The sequence below is a fragment of the Zeugodacus cucurbitae genome, chromosome 4 (genome assembly GCF_028554725.1).
Source record: "Zeugodacus cucurbitae isolate PBARC_wt_2022May chromosome 4, idZeuCucr1.2, whole genome shotgun sequence".
In the NCBI taxonomy this organism is placed as follows: Eukaryota; Metazoa; Arthropoda; class Insecta; order Diptera; family Tephritidae; genus Zeugodacus; species Zeugodacus cucurbitae.
Genome location: NC_071669.1, coordinates 71,170,033 through 71,197,824, shown reverse-complemented (window position 1 = coordinate 71,197,824; position 27,792 = coordinate 71,170,033). Strand labels below are relative to the sequence as shown.

At 37.4% G+C, this 27,792-nt stretch overlaps 3 protein-coding genes across 8 annotated transcripts in view; 2 read left to right on the top strand and 1 right to left on the bottom strand.

Moving 5' to 3' along the window:
- Positions 1-9,620, top strand: part of LOC105212498 (elongation factor-like GTPase 1) — a 148,265-nt gene extending 138,645 nt beyond the window's left edge. The window contains exon 10 of the mRNA XM_054230168.1: positions 9,329-9,620. Coding sequence (XP_054086143.1) covers positions 9,329-9,517 — 189 coding nt within the window. The 3' untranslated portion in view covers positions 9,518-9,620. The remainder of the gene's footprint in view (positions 1-9,328) is intronic.
- Positions 9,621-10,168: 548 nt separating this feature from the next.
- LOC105212514 (proton-coupled folate transporter) lies at positions 10,169-16,219 on the bottom strand. 6 transcript variants are annotated; one of them, XM_054228678.1, is made up of 9 exons: positions 16,076-16,219; positions 13,791-14,095; positions 12,550-12,607; positions 12,244-12,414; positions 11,659-12,022; positions 11,495-11,601; positions 11,098-11,436; positions 10,700-11,034; positions 10,169-10,627 (listed from the first exon to the last, which is right to left on the bottom strand). In XM_054228678.1, the coding sequence occupies exons 3-9, from the start codon at positions 12,604-12,606 to the stop codon at positions 10,432-10,434; spliced, it is 1,569 nt and encodes a 522-aa protein (XP_054084653.1). In that variant the 5' UTR covers position 12,607; positions 13,791-14,095; positions 16,076-16,219; the 3' UTR covers positions 10,169-10,431. The 6 variants fall into 6 exon arrangements, with proteins under 6 accessions (XP_054084653.1, XP_011182852.1, XP_011182835.1 ...); XM_011184550.3 differs by having other exon boundaries at positions 12,527-12,607; positions 13,791-13,944; XM_011184533.3 differs by having other exon boundaries at positions 12,527-12,607; positions 16,076-16,218.
- A 2,039-nt stretch (positions 16,220-18,258) lies between these two features.
- LOC105212542 (protein scarlet) lies at positions 18,259-27,482 on the top strand. The gene is made up of 7 exons (XM_011184571.3): positions 18,259-19,055; positions 21,737-21,786; positions 23,200-23,336; positions 23,395-24,360; positions 24,419-24,660; positions 24,783-24,883; positions 26,925-27,482. Exons 1-7 carry the CDS (start codon positions 18,496-18,498, stop codon positions 27,098-27,100), a joined length of 2,232 nt encoding a protein of 743 aa, XP_011182873.1. The 5' UTR covers positions 18,259-18,495; the 3' UTR covers positions 27,101-27,482.
- Positions 27,483-27,792: the final 310 nt, after the last annotated feature.

Here is a 27,792-nt window from a genome sequence, read left to right as displayed (position 1 = left end):
TTAACACAAACATACATACAGATATGTGTGTGTGTGGATCCTCCAGCGTCGGAGCACAGGTTGCGACTCCACACTCCACGCGGTGTTGATTGTTTTAGTTATTTGTTATTGTTGTTGTTGTTGTTGCCGGTGTTCCTTTTCGGTTGATGATGCTGCCTTTTGCCTGCTGCCGGCGTTGATGATGACTGTCCATTTCGCTGTGTGCCCAATGTGATTTTCTGCTTTGCTTGTTGCTGCAGTTGTTTGTGTTCCACTTCATCTGCTTTTGGACAGTGTTGATGATGATGCGAACGCTGTTGTTGTTGTTTTGAATGAGAATAACCATCTTTTTTTCTGTTGCTAATGATACCTCTCAATTTTTGTTGTGATTTAGCTGCCAACGTATGTTTGTATGTTTGTATGCATTTGTCATTCGCCTCGTGCGCAACACGAGTTGAAAGTTTGCAGAAGTCTTCAGAAGCGTACGAGCTTCACTAATGAAAGGTTAGGTGTGTGAGTTTGTAAGCATGTAAATATGTAGCATGCGTTGTGGTTCGATGATATGGAAGAATACCATGGATACCTGAAATAGTACCTGTCATTTCATCTTATATTTTTCCCTGAACTCGTTAACCGCATCTTTGCAACGTGGGTTGAGATGAGCTGCGGCTCAATAAATAGCTTAAAAAAGAAAATAGGTCAAAAGCGGAACCTGTTGCTTGTCAGGGATGAAAAGGACTTAGCTCGTGATGCATGGACAACTCGAGGGGAATATGATAAGTTGAAAAAAACAGTTGTACCAATTAAAGAGAGAAGAAATGACCAAGATTTTAGGATATTACTACAGATCCAAATCACTACATCAGTATCTTTTATATAGCCCTAGCAACCCTATTGGATTTCGGCCTGACCTAATAATGCCTACCAGGTTCCTCTGCTTTGCGCGCGAGCCTCGAGTCGCGCACACCAAGTCACTGACTGACAACTTTTTGGAGCGTCGTAATCCATTCTCTCAACCTGATTAAACCAGCGCAGCTCCTGGATGTTAATTTATTTGCTGGAAAATGTCAATGTCGCGGTCTAGCTCGTACTGATCTAGTTTGTCCGGCCAGGATTGTCGTCGCCAATAAGTAAAGGATGAAATATCTTGCAAGAACTTTTCTCTCAATCAAATTAGCCATTTTTGACATCATCCAGCCTTCTGCGTCGTACAGAAGCGCGGGTACTATGAGCGATTTGTTGAATGTTAGGTCTGTCTGTCGAGGGAGAGTTCTAGATCCTAATGCTGGATCACCAGACTAGTATCATTTAGCTCGTAGTCCCCCGCTTCCAGATTATTCACCTCTATATTCCTGCTGGTTGCCAACATATACTTCGTTTTGCCTTCAACTGTCAGACAAATTATAGCAGAATCTTACTCGATAGCTGCAAAAGCTTCAGATACACCCTGCTTGCTACGCCCAATTATGTCTATGTCGTCGCCATAGGTAAGCAGCTGGACATAGTGGGAAAATACTGTGCCTTTCCAATGAACATCTGCTCTGGGTGAAATAACCTCCAGTCCCAGTCTACATAAATATGGACCTAAATTAAAAATATAATATAAATAGCCGGAATAATTAGGACCGTTCCTTTGGGTCTACAGTTCAATTAATTTTGGAAGTAATATTCCTGCAACTTTTTAAAAACTCTCAAGTTGATATTCAAGATATTTCCATAAATAATTTTCAGTTCATCTTAAGAAACATCATTATCGCCTTCGAGTTGAGAAACAATTTTGATGATTTTAGAAATGTGTATCGACTCATTTGAGGAAGTGAAAATATTTATTGAGGAACTTCTTTATTTATTTATCTACAATATCCTTCACGATCTACGAATAAACTTAGAGTAAGTCAGCACTATTTCCGATGCATAATGCAACGTTAAGTCGGAACTAGAAACTCCGCAGACAACACACACTCAAATGCCTTAACGATTTATGTTAATTAAAATTTAATTTCGAGAAATTCCGATTCAATAATCTGCTAATTAAGATTCAAGTAGATAAAAAGTATTTAAATGCAAATCAATCGGCTCTTAATGCCGCCACAGAGGAAACGAACGAAATTTCAATTTCAATTTCAGTTCACAAAAATTTGGTCATTCCGGTGATTTCCTCAACGAAAAAAAACCAAACACTCACACACTACATTGCTGCGCATATCAACAAGTTGGAGTTGGTTGGGACCGGCCTAATAGGTTAACATATTGCCGGCGGGTTATGAGTGTCTGTTTGAGGATGCATGTGTGCATGTGTGCATGTGTGTGTGCGTGTTTTGTTTTTGTTTTCGTGCCTCGCGCTTCCAATTCGGTAGCTGCTACACTTCAGTTGACGCGCGGATTGTAATGCTTAGCGCGCTTAATCTCCAATATGAGGCCAGTCAAACAAACAAAAAGACGCTCGTAAAAAATCAACAGCAACAACAACAAACACTTGAAAAAAGTGAGAAATAAAGTATGAATAATCTGATAAGAAATTATTTGTGTACCAGCATGTGTTCGGCGCGAGACAGGTAAGACTGCGTAGGAAAGCGACTGCGCGCTGACTACCTGCCGGTTAGGCTGTAGCCAGAAGCGTTCTTTCTCCTTTTAGACATTCCTTTTTGAAAAAAAAAAAATAAATATGTATATTTGTATGTTTCTATGTGCTTTTGTGAGTATGTGTGTGCTTTGTTGCTTGTGTGTCTGTATGTATTTCAAAGCGTTCAATGCTGGCCATTATAAGCGTAGCACTAATGCGCTCCACAATCATTTATTATGCTATAGTAGTAACGGCTTTTATTTAGTTAACAAAAATCTACAACAACAACAACAATGACTATGACCATCTTGAGCATAAATGTGGAGTAATAAAACCTTTCAATACAATTATAAGTGAGATTTGATTTTGTTTTCGTTTTTCCTCTTCATTTAACTACAATGAAGGCGATTGATAATGCCCAATGCGCACACAAAAAGACATAGATTTAGACCTATAACCATACGTAAGTCTCTTCAGCCTCAAAAGTAAGTCTTTATGCATGTCGATCGGCAAAGAACAATATGTCTCTCCAGGCAACGCAGCCTGAAATATTTATATGCATGGGTGTATGTGTGCGTGTATTTGCATAGCAGCTGTCGGGTATTAAAATATTTAGATCAGTGCGTCCAACCGCATTTGCAGTGCCAGCCCGTCAGGCAGTCAGCCAGTCAGCCAGCCGAGCCACTTGAGCATCTTCTTAACACCTGTATGTGTGTTGGTGTGTGTGTGTGCGTGTGGCAAGCAGCATGCGCGTGCAGTCGTGGCTGTCAAAACGACATTCATGCCGCAACTGATCCGCGCGTGATAATTTCCTTCCACAACGTGTCTTTGCCTTTGCCAACAATTTAAATCTGAACTACATACATACATACATACATGTATATATAAATATATATGCATGTATGTATCTGTGTGTTTGTACATTCATTTAGTGCCGCTGTGCCGATTGTAATCTCCACGCTCTTGACCGTGCGTAGTTCGGTAGCTAACCGCGTAAATTGAGCCTGAAAAGCCGGCGGTGATGATGGTGGTGGTGGCAGCTAGCCCTGTTGCTTGCTCGAGCCGACCGCGAGCCGGATACAGTGAACGTCATCTTGCAAATGCATATCTTTTACGATCGCTGAAGTTCTACAGATTGGTACAGAAGTGCTACATACAAACATATGTCTTCCTTTGATATGTGTGCTTTTGTGTTTGCAATCCTCTTAATGCTTGGGTTTTTATTGTTTGCTCTTTGTTGTTGCTGTTGTTGTTCCACTCGTGAAGGACACACACTTGCCTCATCCTCTTAAAGCGTCATTATCTACAATATGCATATATGCTTTTTGATTTTTTTTTGTTTTTGTTGTACCTGTTGTCTCTGCTCCTCGCCACATAATCTTTCGCCCGGTCACGTCGTTTATTTGCCACTTCAACTGTTGTTTAGTTGTTGTTGCTGTTGCATGTTTAATATGCATACCCCAACTCATTGTGTATGCTTGCTTCCTACGTCAAACATATGTCATGTGTCCAGCGCGTGTGCTCCTTAGCCATCAACTTGATCTCTTTTTTTTACTTTTTTTAAGCAAAAATTATGTTATATGCAAAATTTCACGCCCAACTGTAGTAGATATCAGTAGTAAAATTTTACAATCCAGTCGTGTGATAATCCGCCGAAATACAATAACAATAATATTCACTGTTAATAGGATACCAATCCTACAGGATCGTACATCTTGGAGTCCAAAGAGGAAAAAGGGTGTTTTTGGCGTTTGCTTTTGTTGCACAATACATCTCAAAACTTTTACCATGGTGAAGATCCAGATCCATGGAGGCCAGATATGCATAACTACGAGACCACTCCGGTTGATGGATCTAAGCTTTTTCAATAAATGGAGGTGAGGAAACCTCAATCTTCGTCTTTAAATGCTTCACTAAAATAGTGGTACCAAACTATACAAGTCGTTCATTTTTCCCGACCTGCTATTTGTTGCAATAGGGTAGGCGATGTCAATATCTGATGAGATGGCACTTGGAATTTTCGAGAGAAAGGTTTTAGATTTAGGGTCCTTTGAACATTGGCAACGGCGAATACCGCAGACGATGGAATGATGAGCTGTACGAGTTAATCGACGACACTGACATAGTTCAGCAAACAAAAAGACAGCTGCTACGCTGGCTGGGTCAAGTTCTCCGAATGTATGAAAGCACTCCTGTTTTGAAAGTGTTCGATGCAGCACCCGCCGATGTAAACAGAGGAAGAGGAAGACCTCAACTCCATTGGAAAGACCAGGTGGAGAAGGAACCTGGTTTCATTTGGTTTCCAATTAAAAGAGAGACCAATGGCGCTCTATTATTGAATCGGCTATAATCGCATAAGCGGTGCTTTAAGGTCTCTGAGGTCAAAAAATTAATGGTATCTGCAATAGATACGTTACAGGTTCAAGTAAGGGATCTAAAAAAGAAACCGTTTTCTACATTGCAAAGGAATAAAGAGATGATCAAATGATGTAAAACCTTGTATGATCGAGTTTGAGTTACCCAATGTAGAAGTAAAATCTCGAATAGTTACATATCCACAAAAGACGATATTTTCAAGATTCCAATTGGTTGTAGACCTGTAAAGTGTTCTTAGTTCCGTTTAACGGAGACTACTGTGAACATATATGTGAATACTATATGTACCTGTATGTTTAGAATCTAATTTCGTGGAGCGTATATACCCAAATTGTGCTTTAACAGTGATAAAAGACACATTCTTCTTCTACTGATGCAGGTTTAGCTATGGAAAAGATTATTGTGAAATAAAAACAGAATCGATGCTACTCCTCAAAAACTTCTCTTCACGAATCCTGAATTGTGAAATAAAGTCCACAGTCCCGACTTTAAACACAATCCTTATTGTTAGTTTGGAGCTAACCAAATCGGGCAGCCGAGAATCCAAACGCACCCTAATGCGTACCACCCTAATGCGACTCTGTAAATACTTTATACCATAAGCTCAAACTATTGCGTATCTCCAAAATAACTCCTTAGTGTGGTTGTTGTTGTTGTAGCTGTCTCTGTTGTTAAGGTATTATAATGAAACCTCGCATAACAATCACGACTTGTCGAAATTTATGAATATTTACGAGCCACTTGATCACCTACTCATGCCTCATTTCAATTTCTCCCCTTCCGAATATCCTTTTCGCAAACAAACACACACACACATATACTCTCATATTCACACATACATATATATATATATATGTGTGTGTGTGTGCATAATTTTAGTTGAATTACGTGTTATCCCAACGCTCGTCATTGTTCGCTGTCACGGTTCATCATTTTCTTGTATGCACGCTCAATTGGCCGATCTCATTGTTGTCGTTGTCGTTATTGTTGTTGCTGTTGTTACCGATTTTTTTTCTTTACTTGCTTGGCATTTACGACTCCCTTCAAGTGATTTTTGGTGTGATAAACAAGCAAAAGTGTTGGCAGATAATGATCAGTCGTCGCTCGGTGCTGCCAGCTGGTGGTGATGGTGCCCGCAGGCAACCGAATGGTGGCCCCAACCAAGTGCCATACATATGTACCCCTGCAATGTGAAGGTGCGTTCGAACTTCGACGAAATTGCGCAGCAGTAAAAATCCCTCACTCAATTTCACCTGAATTCAAAAGGTTGTCTTCGTTTTGTCGTTTGGCTGCTCTTTACTTTGCGCGCTTATACTTACATACCAGGTGACTAGGGAGATATGAGTGGCTGTATACATGTGTTTGTATGTGTGAAGTGTCTGTTTAGGATAAACTGGTGTTGATGTCAATCAATTCCTATCTTATATTGACATGCAGTTATGTGTGTGTGTGTTTCAGGGTTTCTATGAAATGAAATTAGTTAAGCTCTGATCGTTTAAGTTGAAATAGGCTAAGAGTTCTCTCTTAATTAAGCTTACATTTTTATTGCGTACATAAATATCTGTAGAGATTCTTCAAAATTCACAGTAATGAAGTCCTCGGAATTCTTTTCCTCTAAGGGTATAAAAAATCCGTTCATCCAGATGAGTTAAATTGGATATATATTTATCGGAGGAACAGGAACAAGTTCCGACCTATCTCTTTTATAATATTATTCATTCAAGTAACCAGAAAAAAATAGAATTAAATGGTATAAATCCTGGTCTAAGTCTATTCCCCCAACCATGTTCGTTCAATTAAGTTTATCAAATAAAACCTTATCCAGTAAAACTTTGCTGGAAGCACGAAGCATTTTATTTCCTGTTATCACAGTTACTTTTACAATGGAAGATCATTCAAGAACATCACGGATTCCAATTAGTTTGAATCTTAGCATTTTATCAAAAACACGTCTTCTCTTTGGAGATTTTAGTCTGACAATCACATCTCACACATATGTACATATCATCAAACATAATCCAAAAAGTATGTCGGCAATAGTTTCTGCGATTTTTAAAATTCCGTTGATCCTAAAAGAAACCTCTTCCATATTTAGAGTTTTCAATTAATTCTCCACTAGAAACTATTTACTTTTATGTACTAGCTGTGTTCAAAAAATAACGGTAATTTTTGTTTTTTGAAAAAATATTTTTTCATTCGTCGCATTAATATTGTCTTCTTCAAAATAGTCTTCATTCGATAGTAAGCATTTATGCAAGCGGTTCTTTCAATCGTCGAAACACTTCTCAAACTTGATTTCTCACCATTTTTTTAGCGATTTCTCGTATGCTTGTAAAACGACCGCCTTTTAAAAGTTCTCTTCATCATGTCCAATATTGACGTCTGCTACAGACAAAGTTTACGCAAAGAATACAGTCGAAAACTTTATCGTTCTTCAGGGGCATGTATGTATATCAACATAATAAAATATAAAAAAAAATTAAGCATTGGAGGAGTTCTCGTTAAATTTTGAACACATCCTGTATACCATGTTATAATTAGGAGATATTGGCTATTGAGACAACCGTCAGTATGTCCTCATAACAGGAAATTAGAGCGTTAGTATCGTGTGGAATACAATTGAAAGCAAGTAGCAGTGAGGTTTCTCTTGAAAATATTAACATTTATATTCTTCTTGGACAAAAAATACGGAGTTTAGAAAATACTGAGCTCATAAGAATGTCACATTCAACATTTTTAACAATAAAATCTAGAGGAGTAAGAGAAGCAAGAACTTATACCAAACTTATACCAAGAAACCAAAAGAGACATAGAAAACTAATGAAAAACTCGTGCAAGAATAAATCGAAGGCCAAATCCTATGCAGTTGCTGTTTTTCAATCGACTTAATATTGAAATTTAATAAAAGTAAAAAGGAAGAAATATTCAAGCTCTTCACCGAGCGCATTCAAAAAAACTGAAGTGGAATGTAAAACCTTGAAAACACGAGAAAATAAGGTTTTTAGCAACATTTCATTTTACATGACAACACCGAAATGTGTTGTATCTGTAAAACAAAATTTACATTTTTATTTTGTCTGCTAAGTGAATGACAATTCATTTTCCCTGCAAGTCCGTTTTCCGCTCGTATGATTGATTTCCTGCGGCGACTTACGCTGTTGTTGCCACGATAAATTCATCAATCAAACGAAAATCACACCTTTATGCCACTCAACGAGCATAAAAAAAGAAAAAAACAAAGAAAGTTGATGGCACCTAAAAGTGCCAACTCACCTGCTCGCCATAGATAAATTTATGTTTGCGCCATCACCTAGACAAACATGCAACACACACACACATATACACACAATGAAACCGCTACGAGATAAGCTGTTTATCCTGTCGTGTCCTATCGTGAGCAACTGTGAAAATTCGCTCGCTCACCGCTTGGTCCAACGCAGCGCGCTTCATTGCTAGTGTATACCCTTAAGACCGCCGCCTATGGACCACTAACCAACACACAATGCAGCCACTCACACATTGTAGGTGGATGTGTGTATGTGTGTGAGTGTGCATGCAATTTTGCAAAAATCACAAGAAATCGAATTCGTTTCGGCGTCACTGCTTAGCATTTCCGTACACGCAGAACACTTGAAACGCACAAAGGACCTTAACGCCACACACACACACACAGCGCGGGCGGACAGTGTAATAAAGGACGACGACAATGGCTTGAATGTGTCGAAAACAAATGAGCGTGGCGAACGGTGCACACACAGCTGGAGAGATGCCGGCGCAGGCGCAGAGCAAGGTGATGCAGTATCCTTGGAAATTTACGAAAATCACGTAAATTCAATGAAAATCGAAAGACGGACGCACTTGAAAGCGTCACGGGCGGCAGTGAAGGTGTGTGTGTGTGTGCGGGTTGTGACACGCAAATTCACACTCTATGCACCTAAGCACCCACAAACAACAAGAAAAATGCATAAAAGGACACTTGAGCGCTAAGAGCCTTTGACAAAGCAATTCAATGAAGCGTGAAGAATTCGAAGATGAAAATGTGTGGACGACGAGAAGTGGCACTTGGCGCAGCGCACAAGACAACACACACAAACAGGCATTAGCTTGGCTGCAAACCGGAGGAAATGAGTTTTAGCTGTACGTGCAACACAGCAGCAGGCGACCAACAGCAACCAACCACCGTTACAGCTGCTACACTTGCAACATCACTGCAATTTAGTTTGTTTTTTTTTTCATTCATTTACCGTTCGCAACATTACCTCTACCATTTGCCAATCACCTTGCACGCCACATGCCACACAATGCCAAAAATCATTGCAGATTTTCACCTAATTCCATTGTAGCTTGCTTATAGCGGCTAATAACAGAGAACACACGCAGTTCACATTCAACTCTCGTTTCTCGTTTCAGATAATCGATATTGATCCATTCTGGGTACCGACCACCGAGGAGGAGATTACACATTTTGGCGAAAAGGCAGACTCAGCGAACCGTGCCAAAGTCTACATGGACAGCGTGCGCAGACGCAAAGGACTCTATGTGGACGAGAAGGTTGTGGAGCACGCGGAGAAGCAGCGCACTTTGTCGAAAAATAAATGAGGCTCTCTCTAGTGTTGTCTTTGTATTTCATTTGTGTTTGTCTATTTTTTATATTTAAAAATTGTAAATTTTTTTCTTAATAAAGTTTTCAAATGAAAATATATATCTTTCACACTTTAATTTCAAAGACCGAATCTTCTTGGAACTAGAGTTCAAATAGCGGACGTTGTTAATAAAGAAATTACACATATTTAAACTCAACAGAAACATAAGCAATCATTATGTTCCCTCGTACGGATGGTTCATCGAGAAATAGTTGGAGAGAATTCCACATGTCTTATACTCCCAGTCGAAAAATTAGCTTGTGAACACCCTTGATTATGGAGGTGGACTTTAAATGTTGTCATTGACTTCAAATACGGGTATGTCCTGAAAATTAGCAGCTTAAATTGATGGGGACCAAGAAGAAAATTTTTAAGTGCAAAGAGGTTAGTGTTATACGGGACTCTGTTCGGTATTTCTGAGTCGTGTTCGAAGTTTAATCCAAAGCGTAACTCCACGAAAGGTTAAGCTATCACGAGATTTTTTATCGCATCCTTATCCCACCACTATCATATATAAATACACTCTATATATCGTCCTCCCTCGGTATTACCAATAATTAGTTCCTGCACTGACCATTATTTTTGTCTCTTATATTTTTAACTCAAATTTCTCGGTGTATGGTTCAATTTATTCTATTATTATAAATTATAAACATTTTAAAAACAATATTTGTCTCATTCTTCAAATTCTTATCGTTAGTATTTAAATTATTATATAACAAATATTTTTAAAATTCTACGATACTTCGCTCCCTAGTTATTGTTGCTGTTATAACAGCATAAAAAGCTTCTCAAATATCTAGTTTAAAAATGCCGTTGGTATGACAACTTTCGGTCAGAGTAATAACTCTCTGTGTCGTGTCGTTTCCGTTACGCAGTCCCCGTTGTCGTGGAATTTTCCTTCTCCTCAACATTTGCGCTTAGAGCAGCGATTTTAGGAGACTCAGCACCATTATCAGCTATCTTAGGCGCGCCATTAGCCTCATTCTCATGTATGAGTTGAGATTCTTTCTCGCTAACTTCCGGAACGGCCAGTGATTGTTCGCCAAGAATGAGATGAATAGCGCTAAAAATTGGAAAAAGAGAATTAAAAGATATGAGCATATTACCTATCAAATAATATTTTAAATTGAGGTACAGTATCAGTACGAAGACGGCTAACTGTGTGGCTATGGTCAACAGGAAAACACCCTGACCACCCTTGCCATCATCATCTAAGGTAGCGCGATAAACTTGCGAATAGAAGACACCACTAATGAACGGTACGGCATTATCACAGACAGCAAGCAGAGCGAAAACCTTGCCGCGCTCGGATTGAGGCACAATTTTCGATGTCATCGCACGAATCATTGGACCAACTATGGGACCCAAACTGCAAATGAGCGCGCCCACGTAGAACAGTGTGCCTGTTTGTGCGAAATAGTAAAAGAAACGCGCAATTGCGTGCGCCCAAGCGCCAATGAAGATGATAGTCTGCGGGAAAAATCGAATAATTATTTGGTTTTGAAGCAATTCGATATTCACAAGCGCACACACCGTATCCTTCCAATGGAATCCTTTATTCATCAACGGCACCGCCACTAACATGGCAACCACGTAGGCGGTGGACTTGAATGTTTTGAATGTGCTGTACACATCGACATTCCAATTGAATTTGAATGTGGTGTAGAGGAACAAGTATTGATTCTCATCGCGTTGGAATGTGTACAAGGCCATAGTGATCAGTAAAATAATGAGGAAGGGACGTCGATGGCCAGGCCGTTTCTTAACTAAAACCGAGAAAGAGTCTTTGACATGTTCTTTATCGAAAAAGTCTGGAAAGAACCCGCAACAGCCCAGTTCGCGCAGAGAGCGTTGTTTAGCGGTAGTTTGCCACTAAAATTTGTTTACACATATTAAACCACACCCAAACGCTATAAGAACAACAACTTACCTTGAGCGCAAAGAAAGTGTAAATTATTGAAAGCGCCAGCAATGAGGCATTCACCGTAAACATGTCCGCATAAGACTTATTAAATGCATTGTAAAAGAGATATGAACCTGCAATTTACTTAATTTTTGTAAGCAAACTCTCTCCCATTGCAATGAAAAGCTCACCTAATGCCACACCCGTTGGCATAGCGCTCAAATAGCACACATCGAGTATGGTTACACGTAGCGTACGATTTTTCAGCGTTGATATGTCCGAGATGTAGGCGAAGCAAGAAGCGAATATGGCGACGTCGGCACCCGTTAGCGCCGAGGGCAGTGTCGCGGTGTAAATGACATACTCCAATGGCCAAGTCTTCATTCGTGCGTTCACCACGATCATAACCGAGTAGATGAATTTGCCGGTCAGACCCATTAGAAGTGGAAATTTGCGACCGCGTCGATCGGAGAAGGAACCGAGGAAGAGAGCCAATATAATGGGGAACACATGCGCCGAAATCGACTCTATTTGATGGAACTTCGCCGTTGTGATCTGGAATATTGTGTAAGATGAAATTTATATTAAAAAATTGGAGACAATTATTATTATTTTTTTTAACGCATCTGGAGATCTAGAAGGTATCCAACATACTTTTATTTAAATTATTGAAATAATAAAACATAAATTTTTTTATTGGTTCTAGTTTTTTTTATTTTTTTTAATTTCTTTTTATTTTAAAATCTTTGTTTTTCAATTTTATTTTCATTAATTACCTGCACTTGCTTTTTGTATGCGGCATTCTCATCCGCCTTAATGTTGGAACAGATCTCATCGGTAAAATTATTATTCACCCGACATGCTTTTTGTACGAAGAAATCCTGTTCCACCACAGAGGTTATCATGAAGGCAAACATGTACAGGAACATTGTGGGTTCCACTGATATCTAAAATATACAGTGAATTTAAATTTAAACACCAAAGAAAATAGAAAATACATTTATCATATGTAATACAAGGGTTAAGTCTATTTAGAGCATAATCTACACTTTTACTCACCATTTTATACCATGGTGACATACAATTCTTTTTGATTTTCTCCCAACGGCTGTGGGATTGCTCGGTTCGCGCTCGTTCATCCTAAAAGTATACAAGCATTTACATTTTCGTAAACATTAAACAGCTGTTCGCTATATTCCACATATTTGTTGTTGTTTTACAGCGCATGCGAAAACAGAATCATAATAGAGTTGCCATGCTATGACTCGTTTAATTTTTTTGGTGTGGTAATCTCAATAAAATGTTCGAATCCGTACATTTCAGTATCACTCAAAACTTAAAATCTTTTGTCTATCTATAATTACTTTTATGTTCAAATATAAATTTTTGGGATAAAATCACGCAGGTTTAGGATTCGGCTGCTGTAAACAAATTCTTCAAATATTTTGTGCTATTTCAATTACTTAAAGGATTTTATTCTCAAAGATCTAAAAATCGTGGGAAAAATATATATGTATTATTAATCTCCTTGACCGGCCTATATTCGGGGGTCTCTTTTCCAATTCGAATCTAAAATATTATAATAGTATTCACGTCATTTAAAGAATATATAATTTGTTTTCATAAAAGAAATTTGTTAAAGAGCTTATTCTCACCTATTTCATCATATATTTTATCATATATTCTTTTGTTTGAACTCACATTATCTGTGCTGGTGGGGCTATATTTCACTTGTGATCTGTTTGCCATTTTGTATAGCACAAATTTTCGATACTTGGCAGCCCTACTGGCATAAACAGGTAACTAGCGCGTCACTAAACAGTGTTATAACATTGACATGAAAAATTCCATGTAACCCAAGAGATATGTCATTAGCAACAGCTTTACACTTAATTAGAACAAATCCGAGAATGTCAACCTCTTAAACAACACTTTCAAACACCAAAGCACCATATCACAGTGATAATTGTCGCACTAGTTTGCCACTCAACTATATACTGTGTACACTTCAACTGTGCTAGCTACAAAATATTGCGAATGTTATTTGCACAATTATACCCCATGAGTGATTCTCACTATCACCGCCAATTGATATATATGCAAATATTTTCAACTAAACCCCGGTATTTCATCAAGTGAAATGCTTGTATCGATAATGCACGGGTGCTTGGCGCCTCTTTTTACCAACTAACGTAAATACATACATACAGGCAACCACTCAATGCAGGCATGAGTAATGATGGGGAAAAGGTTTGTGATAATAATTTTTCACCATTGTGAGCAGAAAGAGCACATTCTCGTTCTCTCTCGCATTTATACTCACCTTAGTTGTGTTGTCCATTTACCGGCTGCTAAAGTCACACGTGCTTTCAGTTTTGCCTACTTTGTTGTTGTGTGCAATTCTTATAATCTTTTTGTTATTATTTACAGTGTTGCCATTCGCTTTGCGTATATTTTGTACCGTTTTTCGCTAAATTCTATTTGAAATACTACGAGTTTGAGTTAAAGTTATTTTAAGCCTTCACGTTTCTCATATACATTTTCTGTATCACTTGTCTTATTTATTTCATATTTTATTCTTCATTACTTTCATAGTTATTGGTCCATTAAATTGCAGTGATATTCAAACTAATTTCAAGTATATTAAAGTTGTTAACTAATGTAGGGCAAAATCGAGTATATAGATTTATAAAATTATATTTATAAATCATCATTCAATCATTTAGTATTTTAAAATTCAAAATTACTTTGAAGTACTCCAAATATCTGTATACAATATAAATTTCATCCAAGATTTGTTGATTATGGACCCATGAGGATGAATTTCGATTTAAAATAATTAGAAAACGTCGTTTTCGAAATTTATTGTTCAAATATATTTTTATAAATTAATTACAGTGGAACTTCTCTAACTCGCATCACTATAATCCACAAAAAAACTTCGAGTTAGAGAGACTTCGAGTTATAGAAATTTTCATTAAAACATACAATTTTTCAAAAAGGTGTGAAATATAGATTTTTATACCGTTGGCGTCTTGGCGTCTGTACCCCATTGCACTCATGGATTGCATAAATCATGTATTCATCGTATTTTTGTTCGCATCCATGTAAGAACCAGAGTCTTCCTATCTCTTTTAGGATTCTGCTAATTTTGTATTATGCCCTGGTCGAAAAGTTCGATTTATGGCAGACAATTTATATGAAATTTGACTTCTATTGCCAATTCAAGAGTTCGAGTAATGGAAAAGTTAAAGTTATAGAAGTTCGAGTTATGGAAGTTCCACTGTATTTATAAATTTAAATGACAATTGACACTTCTGCTTTCACTACATAATTTCTCTACATTTACTTGGCGTTTATGTTGACATTATTAACAATTGTATTATCATAATATACATTACCAATTATTAAATAAAAGTATTTTATTTATAAACAAAACAGTGTTTACGCAAAGATAAAGTAGTCAATAAACAAGCAATGCAAGAGCTTTCGCTGCTCATATATGTAAACCACCAATGAATGATTATCATAGGGTCGTGACACCGCGTTTTTGAGTCTCATTATCAGAACTAAATTTTGTCCGACATTATTGACATCTACGATTAGATTGCGCGTCGCATATTTATACTTCGATCAGTGATAATCAAGTCTACGTAAGCAACTCGTAAATACAGGCATACTATATTAGTGAGGCTTAGCGAAGTAAATTATGGAGGGATTTTGGGCAGGTTTTTATACATTTTCAAAACCAACTGTTAACAGTAAACTTATGGTGGAAGATTTTGTCTAGATATAGATAAAATGTGTCAGGTTCTCAAGTTGTCGGAAACTTTTACACCATATTTATAATATTTTTTTTTTCAATTTTTTTCATGAATATTTAGCTAATGCCACGCCCATTTTCAGTGTTCTTATTTTATAAAGTAAATTTTAAAGATTATGTGTTAATCAACGGTATTATTAGTTGCTAATTGACGTTTTATCAATCTAAATACAACTTTCGCGTGCATAACAGCTTATCAGATAAGTGGGCTGATGATATACATATTTAAAATATACCCATGAACGTAGTAAGTATGTACACATTTTGAACTTTATTGAAACGTGTTTGTTGTAGCCTATTAAAGAGGTGTAAAATCGCAAATCATTTCTGTTATAAACGCGCATGTGCTGTCCAATAAAATACACTTGTTATTGACTAAATTGCATTGAACATGCGTTGAATAACCTTGTGATATCATAGTTTCAGAACAGACCAATGATTCAATAAACTTTTTGAAAATTTTTTTCCGCAATTTAAATCATAAAGCCAAAAAAAATATAATATCTCTGAGAGAAAATTTATTTTTTGCATTTTTTCTTATAACTCAAATTTAAATAATTTGAAGTCAGCAATAAATTCACTTCACTAAAAACATCATTTAACCATATTTTGTCATCAACACCGCCTCATTCCCACATACAAATATACATTTATATTTAAATATATTTTGTTATCATTTTTGTATTCATTTTGCATAATATTTTCACTCCTCCGTTCTCTGCTTTTTAATAAGCAAGCACAAAAAATAATTTCATTTCTTTTTGTTTATTTATATTTTTATTTACATTTACACGTTTTACGCAAACTTGTCGAGTTTCAAAACGAAGCAAAACAAAAACAGACAACTAAAAGCAGGTTCCTTCTATCATTTTCTATTGTACTGCGAGCCAATACGCCGCACCGATCACTACGCTGATCGCGTTTCAACTGAATTTATAAATTTTAAATTGCCGCAGAGCGCTTAGAACTTATTCAAATAACACAATCATGCTCGTACTTAGCGATCTCTCTGGTGATAATAACATACAAACGAGTAAAATAGACTCTTTACTATGGAAGTGAATCTCGAACAGCAGTAGAAATTTGTAAAGCAGAGAATAAGCTACACCAAAGCCTGATCTATGGGGGAGAGGTTTATTTCTATTTTTATTATTGTCGATAACAGTTATCTACATATATCAGAGCGCACATTGAGGATATATGCTGGCAGTTTAGAAAGATAGGCTCTCAAGCCTCAGGAGCTGGCACTCGAGCCCGTAGATCATGTGAGAACTTTTGGATTGATTTCTCTTAGAATCATTCATGGTTTTTATTGATTGCAAGAACAAAATTGACAGACGATTTATGATACTAGTAGTTTGTAATCAATTGGAAATTCTTGGATTGAAACAGGTTTTAAATTAAAAAAGATGGGCGTGGTCCGCCTTCTAATAACTTTTATGTAACTATCTCAAAAGCTATTCAACCTGAAAATGCTAACATCTAACTAATCAAGCTATCGCCAATATATGTATGTATAATATATGAGCGCCATAATCCATAAAGTAAAAATAAAATCCGCTTGTAATCAATTAAAATTTCCACAAATAGTGTACATATTAGTACTTCATGCAAATACGTATTTAATGCCACTTAATCAGTGCGCGTTTGGAAAAATAATGAATTAATTTTATTATCACACGGCGTTTGGCATTTGAAGTCCGCTTACAGCCGAAGTAAATATTGATAACGGTAAATAGTAAACTTCGTGTTTATCGGTTGCAATGAATGCAAGCAAGTGGAAATCGGAATTTAATAAAAAGGCAAATAAGTTTGCAACTAATTAAGGGCAATCGTCGAGACAATTTATTATCAATTTATTGAAACATACAGTTGCATACGGGAATGTGATGGGAAGTAGTGAAGGCAGTTGATAATCGAGAATTGCAATATCGATATCGATACTTTTAAGTAAATGAACTTCAGATATTTTGCACTTTATTCACGCGAAGATGAAATAGACCCCAATTTGTAATAGTAGAACGTACAATCATTTTTGTGATGCTAAGTTTAGCGCGAATACTACTTCAACTAGTTCGAATATCCGATGACGATCGTTTTTTAAATACGATGGAGGGTATATCGAAGTGAATTGTGTTTCCTTTTGGAATTTATATTTCCCAAATATTTTAGTCATTAGTCGGTTAACTCAGTAGAACTTCTTATATTCACAGATTTCAACAGTCTCAACAACGATTATTGACTTTCCCGATAATCTCATTAAGGCCTAAAATCATTAACAGGGACCGATTGGTACTACCGCCTTTATTGAGGTCAGTAATACTAAACCTAGCTGGAGAAGATGTTGACACCAAAGATCGCTCAAGTCCAACTCTTCAGTATCCATTTGAGCCAGCTATTTTCAAGGTGAAAGAACTCTACTACGCTTAAAGCCGATACAAATCGGACTATATGAAGATAAATCTGTCGACTATTAATCGATTAATTGCATTGCGGCAGTTAGTCAGATCGTTGAGCAGGGTTATCTCTCGCTTATTTGGTCCATACAGTTAAATCATTCCCTCGACCAAGACAATTTTGTGATTAGCACTTGATTGGTCATGATTCCAAATTATATTCGAGTCGATGTTCAACTGTAACTTTCCCTCTAGACTGTCACATTTCTTAAGAACTTAAAAATATCATTTTGTTGACTATTTCCAACAGAGTTGCTTAAGAAACCGGCCGAACTACACAGGTGATAAATGTGTATTTGCAAGCCCTTATACGTATACCCATATAACAGTTAGAATATCACTCAGGCGTATCTTCAGACTGTGGGATTAGGTGAAAGACGTGTATTTACTGTTTGCGCTTCAGCCCAAAGCGAACAACTCAGACATACAGACACATACATATCAACACCTGCAAGTGGTACACAAGCATATATTCAAATGTGTTTTCCACAGATCCGAATGTTTGCCTCACATTTGGTACATAGACAGCTTCGAAGAAACCCTACAATCAGTTGTTCGCCGCGCACGGAACCAAGCAAACACGCGAGCGCTGCCAGTTCACATTGAATTACTACAAATGAACACTTAACCTACAGGAGAAGTGCAGAGAAGTGTGAGAGGGTATTCAGTGAAAATAGTGCAAATAGTTCACAGTGAAAGTGCGGCAAAGATAAGACAAAGCTGATAAATCCTTTAAGGATACAATAAAAATGTCAACAGATAATCTCATCTCGATGGAGCAAACACGCAGCGTTGATCCGCCACACGCTGAGTACGCGGCGAACGCGAAAATCATTCCCAACACCACCGCTAACAACAACAACAACACCATTTGCTTGGATGCAAGCGAGCAAATTGAGTTGCAGGATGTTGTTGGTCTACCGAGCAATGGCAATAATAAACGTAACGGTGATAATGCACGCGCCAGAAGCTGCAGCCTGAATGGCAACAACCCCAACGAGGCTAGTCCTGGCCTGGTGAGTGGTGGCGCCGGCAGTCGCAACGCCATTACCGACATCTCCAACACACCGCCACGCAGCGCCTCCACGCGCAACAGTTCGGAGCGCAGCCTGCCGCTGCGTAGCTACAGCAAGTGGTCGCCCACGGAGCAGGGCGCCACCTTGGTGTGGCGCGACTTGTGCGTCTACACGACGGGCGATCGGAACGGCGCGGCCGGTGGCGGCGGCAGTCTGCACCAAATGAAGCGCATCATTAACAACTCGACAGGTGCGGTGCAGCCGGGCAATTTGATGGCGCTAATGGGTTCCAGGTGGGTAGGGACATGAGTGTGTTTGTGTGCCTGTGTGCTAAGTGAGCCTGCGCGTATGTGTGGAGCTCTCAATGGAGTACTCTTAACTTGTCACAGGCGATTCGCACCTTCATCAAGATTGCTTTTTGCGGCTTTTTGGGTGACCGAAGCGTGCGCTGCATTCGCCAATTGCGCAGCGTGAAAATGTGTGAACGTGTGTGAAAAGCAGTAAATAAATATCTTTTTTTGCATGAAAATGAAAAAGTGTGAAATGTCATAATCCTTTCAGAGTTTGAGTGTTGGTTTTTTCATCTCATATATACACACACATACATCTAGTGTGCTGAATGCGTGAGATAAGCACATTTGCTAATCTAACTGGTTAGCCCTGAGTTGTTTTCGCCTTGCTCGCTTGTTTGTTTTGCATCGAATTCCTCTAGACGGTCATATTAGATTATTTCGAGTCAGTCAAGTGAAGAAATCAGTTTACGCGCAATTGATAAGCGTTTCGAATGATGCAAATGCATAAGCATATAGTTTTTTTTTTTTTTGTAGACGTAGAAAGGAAAAGTACACCCAGTCTTACTATTTTTTATATAACTGTTAAAAATTAATTAAAATATGATCTATTATTTGAGACCAAAACGGCTTTGATTAAGGGGTTATATACAGTTAGGAGGTCGAAAAAAGGCATTCAAGAATTTTTTCTAAGCAAACTATTTGGTTTATTGATTTCAAACTTGGCAGGTATATTATGACATCCTTAAACTATATTCACATTATGGGGAACGTTGATATTGCCAATTTTGCAGAGGTCCGTAAAAAAAAAGCCTCTTTCGGTGAGCACGATATCTCTGGACTGGATCATCTAAAGTGCAAAAACCAAATAAATTTCATTAATGTAATAAATAATCTAGTGATTGATCGAAGGAATTAGCAAAAAAAAAGTGTTTGACAAAATGGCGGCTACTCAAAGCAAACGGTTCGATTTTCGACCAAAATTCGGGTCTTTAATTGTTTATAAAAATAAGAATCATCGGATGGAAATCCTTCGATTTATTACTAAAAAATATAGTTAAGAAGCTTGTGCAAAAATTTCAGACCGATCGGTTCAGCCGTTTCTGAGAAATCTTGCTCACCGTCTTTTGAAAACACCGTTTCGAGAAAAACGAGTTTAAAGTTTTGAAAGCACTTTACTTGTAGTCGGCGCGCCTTCAGTAATGTGGCTATAACTTCGAAAATATTCGTCGTATCGACTTGAAATTTTGTGTGTGTATACTCAGATATATACATATTAAGAAAACGCAAAAAATCGATTTCTTGAAAATCCTAACTGTATATAACCCCTTAATTAATCCAAATTCAGGAGGAGCTGCTGAAATATCTCGGAAACATTTTTCAATCGGTTTTCATTGAGTTCAACAGATTTTAGTTCTGGTCAATTAAATTCAGAATTACTACTAGTAATGCCGCATACATAAACATGACTACAAAAAGTGTTTGCAGAAGTCGTTAACCGTTACTGTCGCTAACTCTAACTGAGTTTCTTGACTCTGCACAATTTTCTTCTTTTACTTCTGCGTTCGTTGCATAAAATGCGGTCAAGTTTCGAATTACATCTGCACTACTTATTTATAGGGCTTCTGGTTAAGTAGCAAAACAGTTAGCGATCAAAGAAGAAGTCATTGCCTTTTAATGCCGGGGAATAACTGTAGAGATTTCGAAAATTTACAAATGCGGGGAATTTTAAAGCTTTCAAATGATTCAAATACTTAAGAATGAAATCACTCAATGCGGTAATAGTTTCGAATTCGTGAACTTTTATAAAAATGAAAAAAAAAGATTTCGAAACGAGACTGAAACACGTTGGATCTTTAAAAAGATGTTCCCATTACAACTGGATTTTTACTCTACAAAAAAGGAGTCTTATGTCACCTCAAAAATGAGGATGTGTCCAGTGCTACCAAATATCACTCATCATTATTCTTTTTGAAAAATTTATTCTGTCTAATATTTTTTGAAGAACTCATATGAGCATCACAAGCAAAACGTTCGTAGTTTGCTCTCGTACAATGGAAAAAAATATAAAAAAAATTGGATATACCAAACAATGCTAGAAAAAATTTAAACACTCAAGCTGCATTCAATGAAGATGAGAAGATAATTCTCGAAATACCACAAACATAAGTTACTTTTATTTATTTATCCTCTAACACATGAGATAACGCTTGTGATAAGCACTAAAAGCAGTTGAAAGTCTCATAAAAATTAATTACTTGAAAACATGAGTGATGCCAGCGAACAGCGAGTGAGCGAGCGAGCGAATGAGCAAACAAACACGGAACAACCGTTAGATAGCAAATATGCAACGCCTCTGCGGATGCAACGAAAAAGCTAACACAGTACAAGTGTAATTGTTGTCAAGTGCTCTTCAATGACGTCCGATTCCCGGTGGGGGCAAATGCTCATGCAAATAAATAAAAATGTTTTATTTACTTTTTGCATTGTAATATATGTGAATTAACCTTTGTGGGTGTGTGTGGTGGGATTTACGTATGCGGGTCAATGTATTCTATGTTTGTATATTTTAGTATTTTTTTTACATTTACCCACACTTATATGCACATAGAAACGGTAACTTATATACTTCTGTAATTTCAAACATACATTAATATACAAATATAATGTACTTACATTGACAGTGGCTCTGGTAAGACGACATTGATGTCAACACTCGCCTTCCGTCAACCAGGTTAGTGAATAAATATGCAATACTTAGTTAAAATATAAAGGGTGATTTTTTAAGAGCTTGATAACTTTTTTTAAAAAAAAACGCATAAAATTCTCATCGGTTCTTTATTTGAAACGTTAGATTGGTTCATGACATTTACTTTTTGAAGATAATTTCATTTAAATGTTGACCGCGGCTGCGTCTTAGGTGGTCCATTCGGAAAGTCCAATTTTGGGCAACTTTTTCGAGCATTTCGGCCGGAATAGCCCGAATTTCTTCGGAAATGTTGTCTTCCAAAGCTGGAATAGTTGCTGGCTTATTTCTGTAGACTTTAGACTTGACGTAGCCCCACAAAAAATAGTCTAAAGGCGTTAAATCGCATGATCTTGGTGGCTAACTTACGGGTCCATTTCTTGAGATGAATTGTTCTCCGAAGTTTTCCCTCAAAATGGCCATAGAATCGCGAGCTGTGTGGCATGTAGCGCCATCTTGTTGAAACCACATGTCAACCAAGTTCAGTTCTTCCATTTTTGGCAACAAAAAGTTTGTTAGCATCGAACGATAGCGATCGCCATTCACCGTAACGTTGCGTCCAACAGCATCTTTGAAAAAATACGGTCCAATGATTCCACCAGCGTACAAACCACACCAAACAGTGCATTTTTCGGGATGCATGGGCAGTTCTTGAACGGCTTCTGGTTGCTCTTCACCCCAAATGCGGCAATTTTGCTTATTTACGTAGCCATTCAACCAGAAATGAGCCTCATCGCTGAACAAAATTTGTCGATAAAAAAGCGGATTTCACATTTCGACCCGAACACTGATTTTGGTAATAAAATTCAATGATTTGCAAGCGTTGCTCGTTAGTAAGTCTATTCATGATGAAATGTCAAAGCATACTGAGCATCTTTCTCTTTGACACCATGTCTGAAATCCCACGTGATCTGTCAAATACTAATGCATGAAAATCCTAACCTCAAAAAAATCACCCGTTATATATGCACATATGTGTATTTGTATTCAAATGTATTTTGAGTTTGTTTTGTATTGAATTAATGTGATTGTATACATTTATTTTCATTAGGGATGTCCTTTTAACAGTTAAATTAATTCATTTAAATTCCCGTGGCTTTCAAGGTTCAATACATGCCTCGAAACCAATACACAGTTTACCGATAGTGATCAAACCCCTTTAAAACTGAGTAGAGCTTCTCAAAATGAAGATTCTGTAGACATTTTTGTAGAGTTTACCAAAGAAAGATCAACAAATATAACAATAACTTTTAAATAAGGACAACCCTAATGTTTGAACTTACCATTAGCCCCATTTAACTAACGCTGTATAACTTGAATGTTCATGGCAACGTGTAAGATAACACAGATTTCACTTATTTCCGTTTGCATTTGACTTTATCGCACGCGTGCTATCTTTAGCCGGCACAATTGTTCAGGGTGAGATCTTGATAAACGGCCGTCGCATTGGACCATTTATGCATCGCATCAGCGGTTATGTGTATCAGGATGATTTATTTATCGACACTTTAACCGTGCTGGAGCACTTGACATTTATGGTGAGTAGACACAGTTTAAACTTTCAACTACTCCAAATCAAATTCCTTCTGCATGTAGGCCCATCTGCGCTTGGATCGTCGTGTCAGCCGTCGCGAACGCAAGGCAATTATAAACGATCTGTTGGAGCGCACCGGTCTGCTGTCCGTCGCACACACGCGCATCGGTTCCGGCGATGACAAGAAAATGTTGTCGGGTGGTGAGCGCAAGCGATTGGCGTTCGCTGTCGAGCTACTTAACGATCCGGTCATCTTGTTCTGTGACGAACCGACCACCGGATTGGATTCGTTTAGCGCTCAGCAATTGGTGCAGACACTTTATGATTTGGCTAAAAAGGGCACCACCATCCTATGCACTATACATCAGCCCTCCAGTCAGCTCTTTGATATGTTCAATAACGTGCTGCTGTTGGCCGATGGGCGTGTGGCCTTCACTGGTTCACCACAAAATGCGCTCAACTTCTTCGCTGAGAACGGTTACCACTGTCCGGAGGCTTACAATCCGGCGGACTTCTTGATCGGTGTGTTGGCCACGGATCCGGGTTATGAGCAGGCCTCTCAGCGGTCCGCGCAACATTTGTGCGATATGTTTGCGGTTAGCGGTGCGGCAAAACAACGCGATATGCTGGTCAATCTGGAGATACATATGGCTCAGACGGGTGATTATCCTTTCGACGCGGAGGTTGATGCTTTTCGTTCGGCTGCTTGGTACAAGAAGTTCCATATGCTTTGGTATCGTGCTTCGCTGTCGCTGATGCGTGATCCGACGGTACAGCGTATGCGATTCTTCCAAAAAATGGCTATAGCGATTATTATAGGCGCATGTTTTGCCGGCACTATAACGGTCTCACAACTGGGTGTGCAGGCGGTGCAGGGCGCACTGTTTGTCATGATTTCCGAAAATACCTTTCATCCGATGTACTCCGTTTTGAATGTCTTCCCTCAAGGCTTCCCATTATTTCTACGCGAAACACGTTCCGGAATGTATTCGACCGCACAGTACTATGTGGCCAATATACTGGCGATGGTGAGTGAATATGCCTACAGTTATTAGTTATTATGACCTCTTCTTTACATCGTTCTAGCTACCCGGTATGATCATTGAACCTTTACTATTCGTTATAATCTGTTATTGGATAACCGGCTTACGATCCACATTCTTCGCATTCAGCATAACGGCCATCTCCATCGTGCTGGTTATGAATGTGGCAACAGCCTGCGGTTGCTTCTTTTCCACCGCGTTCAATTCAGTTCCATTGGCCATGGCTTACTTGGTGCCTGTCGATTACATTTTCATGATAACATCTGGAATTTTCATTAAAATTAGGTGAGTTGCTGTCAATCCCCACACACATACGGATACTCGTGCATAAATACGGTTTATTTTCTCGTCTATGCATAAATATTTGATGAGACATGTGTGTACATATGTTTGCGGTTAACTTGCAGCACTTTGCCAACGGCGTTTTATTGGACACAATTCCTGTCATGGATGTTGTATGCAAATGAAGCGATGACGATTGCACAGTGGTCCGGTGTCCAAAACATAAGTGAGTATGAATGTGTATGATGTGTATATTAAAAAAAGTTTATTTTTAAATTAACACCAATAATGCTTGAGTTTATTCGCATTTACATTGAGTGATCATATTGGCGCGGTATATTTACTTATTTGTCCTATAGTAGGGTGGGGTATATTTTTCAGGGATCGACAGATTTAGGAGATACATATTTTTCTATGATAGACTTATGAGTGATACGGATGAGGTGGGATTAATAACGTTTAATAATATTATATAAAATAATAATTGAAAGTTAACAGTTGAACTTAGTAACTTAGTTAACAGCTCAAAAAACACATTTCGAGGCTCTGAACTCAGTTGTTGAGGACTAAAAATTTAACGGGAAATTGTTTTTGAAGGAAAATAAATTTAATTTTTGTAATTATTTATTATATTTAATATATTTAAGGGGCACACCTAGTGTAATGCGTTAAAAAAAGGTGATTTTTGGGAATTGTTATAAAAAAAATACTTTATCAATTATTTCAAAATTTTAAGAATATATACATACATACATGTTTCAAGAATATACAGTAAAATTTTTGAAAAAAAAATTAAATATTTTTTAAGTTATAGTCGATCTCCAACGGCGCTAAAAAAAGCTCCTTCACTGAAAAATAAATTTCTCCTTAAACTAGATAATATTGTCTGTACAATGACCTACGATAAAAAAAAAATAAATCAAAAATTGATAATATGGCGGCGTTTAAAAAAAAAATTGTCGAATTTTACCCAAAATTTTGGTCGTTTTTGGCCTGCCAAAATTCGATTTTTTGATCAGATCAAAAATCGATAGGTCATTGTACGGAGAACTATATATAGAACATGTAAGAAAAATTCGATAGTGATCGGATCATTTGTTTTTGAGTAATCACTGCCGCAAGTGATCGTTTTCACTGTTACCGAGCGGCTGCTCTTTAAATTGTTATAACTCAACAACTATTTGAGATATCGAAATAATATGTTATTTTTAAAGGTGTAATCTTCCGAAATATGAAACAAAAAAAAAATGATTTTTTTGAAATTTCACACTAGGTTTGCCCCTTAAAATTTCATGAAGCTTGAATGTCTGAATACGCATATCAACCATAGAGTTGCCACCCATCTTTTATATTTGTATGGAAGAAAAAAAGGCAAACATAGTATTGTACCTCCAAAAAAATACAACATACAAGAAAGTGAATAAAAAAAGTTTAGTAAAAAGTATTATCGAATCAGGTTGCCATATAATTCCATCAAAAAATGTCTTTAGACTAACAAGTTTTTAGAGTTACCGTATTTTATTGAAAAATTCAAAATTAAACAAAAGTGTTTCAACATAATTTGAAAATAAATTTACTGTGATAAAATTTCAATTGGCAACTCTGTTATACTATCTAAGCACTTACAGTAAACAGTGAATCCTTATTGCTTGAAAAACACCCCACCCTAATCATGTTAACGTTCATCTATACCACAGATCTCAAGATAATACAAATGAAAAATTTTCAATAATATCTAGACTTGAAGTTTTGCATTGAACTCGTATCAGAATTTAAATATACATATATTCCACTTTAAATACATTTTTCAATTCTTAAATAATTTCCAAAATTTTATTTAACGTTTTCTTGATTTACTAAACATATTTTCCTTCTTTCTTTCCCACTACACTAACTTTGTTGCTTATGTAAATGTCTTGTTCCCTACTCCCAATGTCCTGCACACAAGTACTTTATTTCAACTTAAATTTCAATGCGTCCGCTAAAGTTTGTGTATTTTTACCTCACCGCTGTCCCACATTCCCTCATACGCTACTGGCCCACTTAGCTGCGCCTGTAACATAACGGCCATTGGTTTGCCGTATTTTTGCCAATTTAAAATTTACTTAAGCTGCTTTGCCTTATTTGCATATACATATATACTCGAACGCGGCCACCCATAATTTCACCGAGCTTCCCCACATTTTTTAATTGTAATTAATTTTCTGTTTAAATACATTTCTTTTCACTTTCATTCCATGTACATTTTCTTAAAATGTGATTTGCAGCCTGTTTCGAGGAGAGCGAGAACTTGCCGTGCTTCCACACAGGTCAGGATGTGCTGGACAAATACAGTTTTAATGAGTCGAACCTCTACCGAAATTTGCTGGCGATTGTGGCTATTTACTTTGGCTTCCACATTTTGGGCTGCTACTGTCTGTGGCGTCGCGCTAAGAAGATTTAATGAAGTGTCAACCGACGGAGTACCTGCGTCTGTACGTCGCCGCGGGCCAAAGTTGAAAGACTTGTTGTTGATGTAGGCGCGTTGAATTTTATCTGCGTGTATTTTGTTAAATGAATTTCATCCCTTTTTGCTTTATTACTTAACAATCGCATACTTACTACGATAATATTTTTATATAATATTTACATTTTGCGCGAGAACTGCCTCTAATGTGCTTATTTAAATGAGATTTATTGCCATCCAAGGTGTATTTCATTTTGCTTACACATTATTATGGTGTAACGGTTTTATTTGTATTCGGTTCAAGTTCATGACGAAGGTTGAATGAATTTGAAAATTATCAAGATAAATAAGCAAAAGTTTGAATTCGCTGTTTAAATAACTTCGGTTTTGATAAACTGAAATTGTGGTTCTGACAGCAGGTATTGTATAAGTACATTTAAGAATGTTTTCAGAAAAGTAAAGAATGTTTCGACATTAAAAAAAAGTATATACACTATTCTTCGGATTTTGGTAAGTTAACAGGCTTATATTACTGCTTGTTCATCTGGATATCTGAAGTTCTGAGATACAAGGCTTTGGCAACCACTTCTGTTTGAAAAACGGTGTTAATTGTCAGAAAGCCTTAAACTCCAAGAGAGATCTCTGTACGTACGAATTTACCCATTCGTAAAAAATCTCTTCGCCTCTCT

Coding starts and splice junctions, on each gene's coding strand:
- LOC105212514 (XM_011184525.3), bottom strand. CDS start 13,216: ATGGCAAACAGATCACAAGTGAAATATAGCCCCACCAGCACAGATAAT. Junction 11,035..11,097: donor GATTCCATTGGAAGGATACG/GTGTGTGCGCTT, acceptor TTTTTCCCGCAG/ACTATCATCTTCATTGGCGC. Junction 10,628..10,699: donor GCCGTCTTCGTACTGATACT/GTACCTCAATTT, acceptor TCCAATTTTTAG/CGCTATTCATCTCATTCTTG.
- LOC105212542 (XM_011184571.3), top strand. CDS start 18,496: ATGTCAACAGATAATCTCATCTCGATGGAGCAAACACGCAGCGTTGAT. Junction 23,337..23,394: donor TGGAGCACTTGACATTTATG/GTGAGTAGACAC, acceptor TTCTGCATGTAG/GCCCATCTGCGCTTGGATCG. Junction 24,884..26,924: donor GTCCGGTGTCCAAAACATAA/GTGAGTATGAAT, acceptor TGTGATTTGCAG/CCTGTTTCGAGGAGAGCGAG.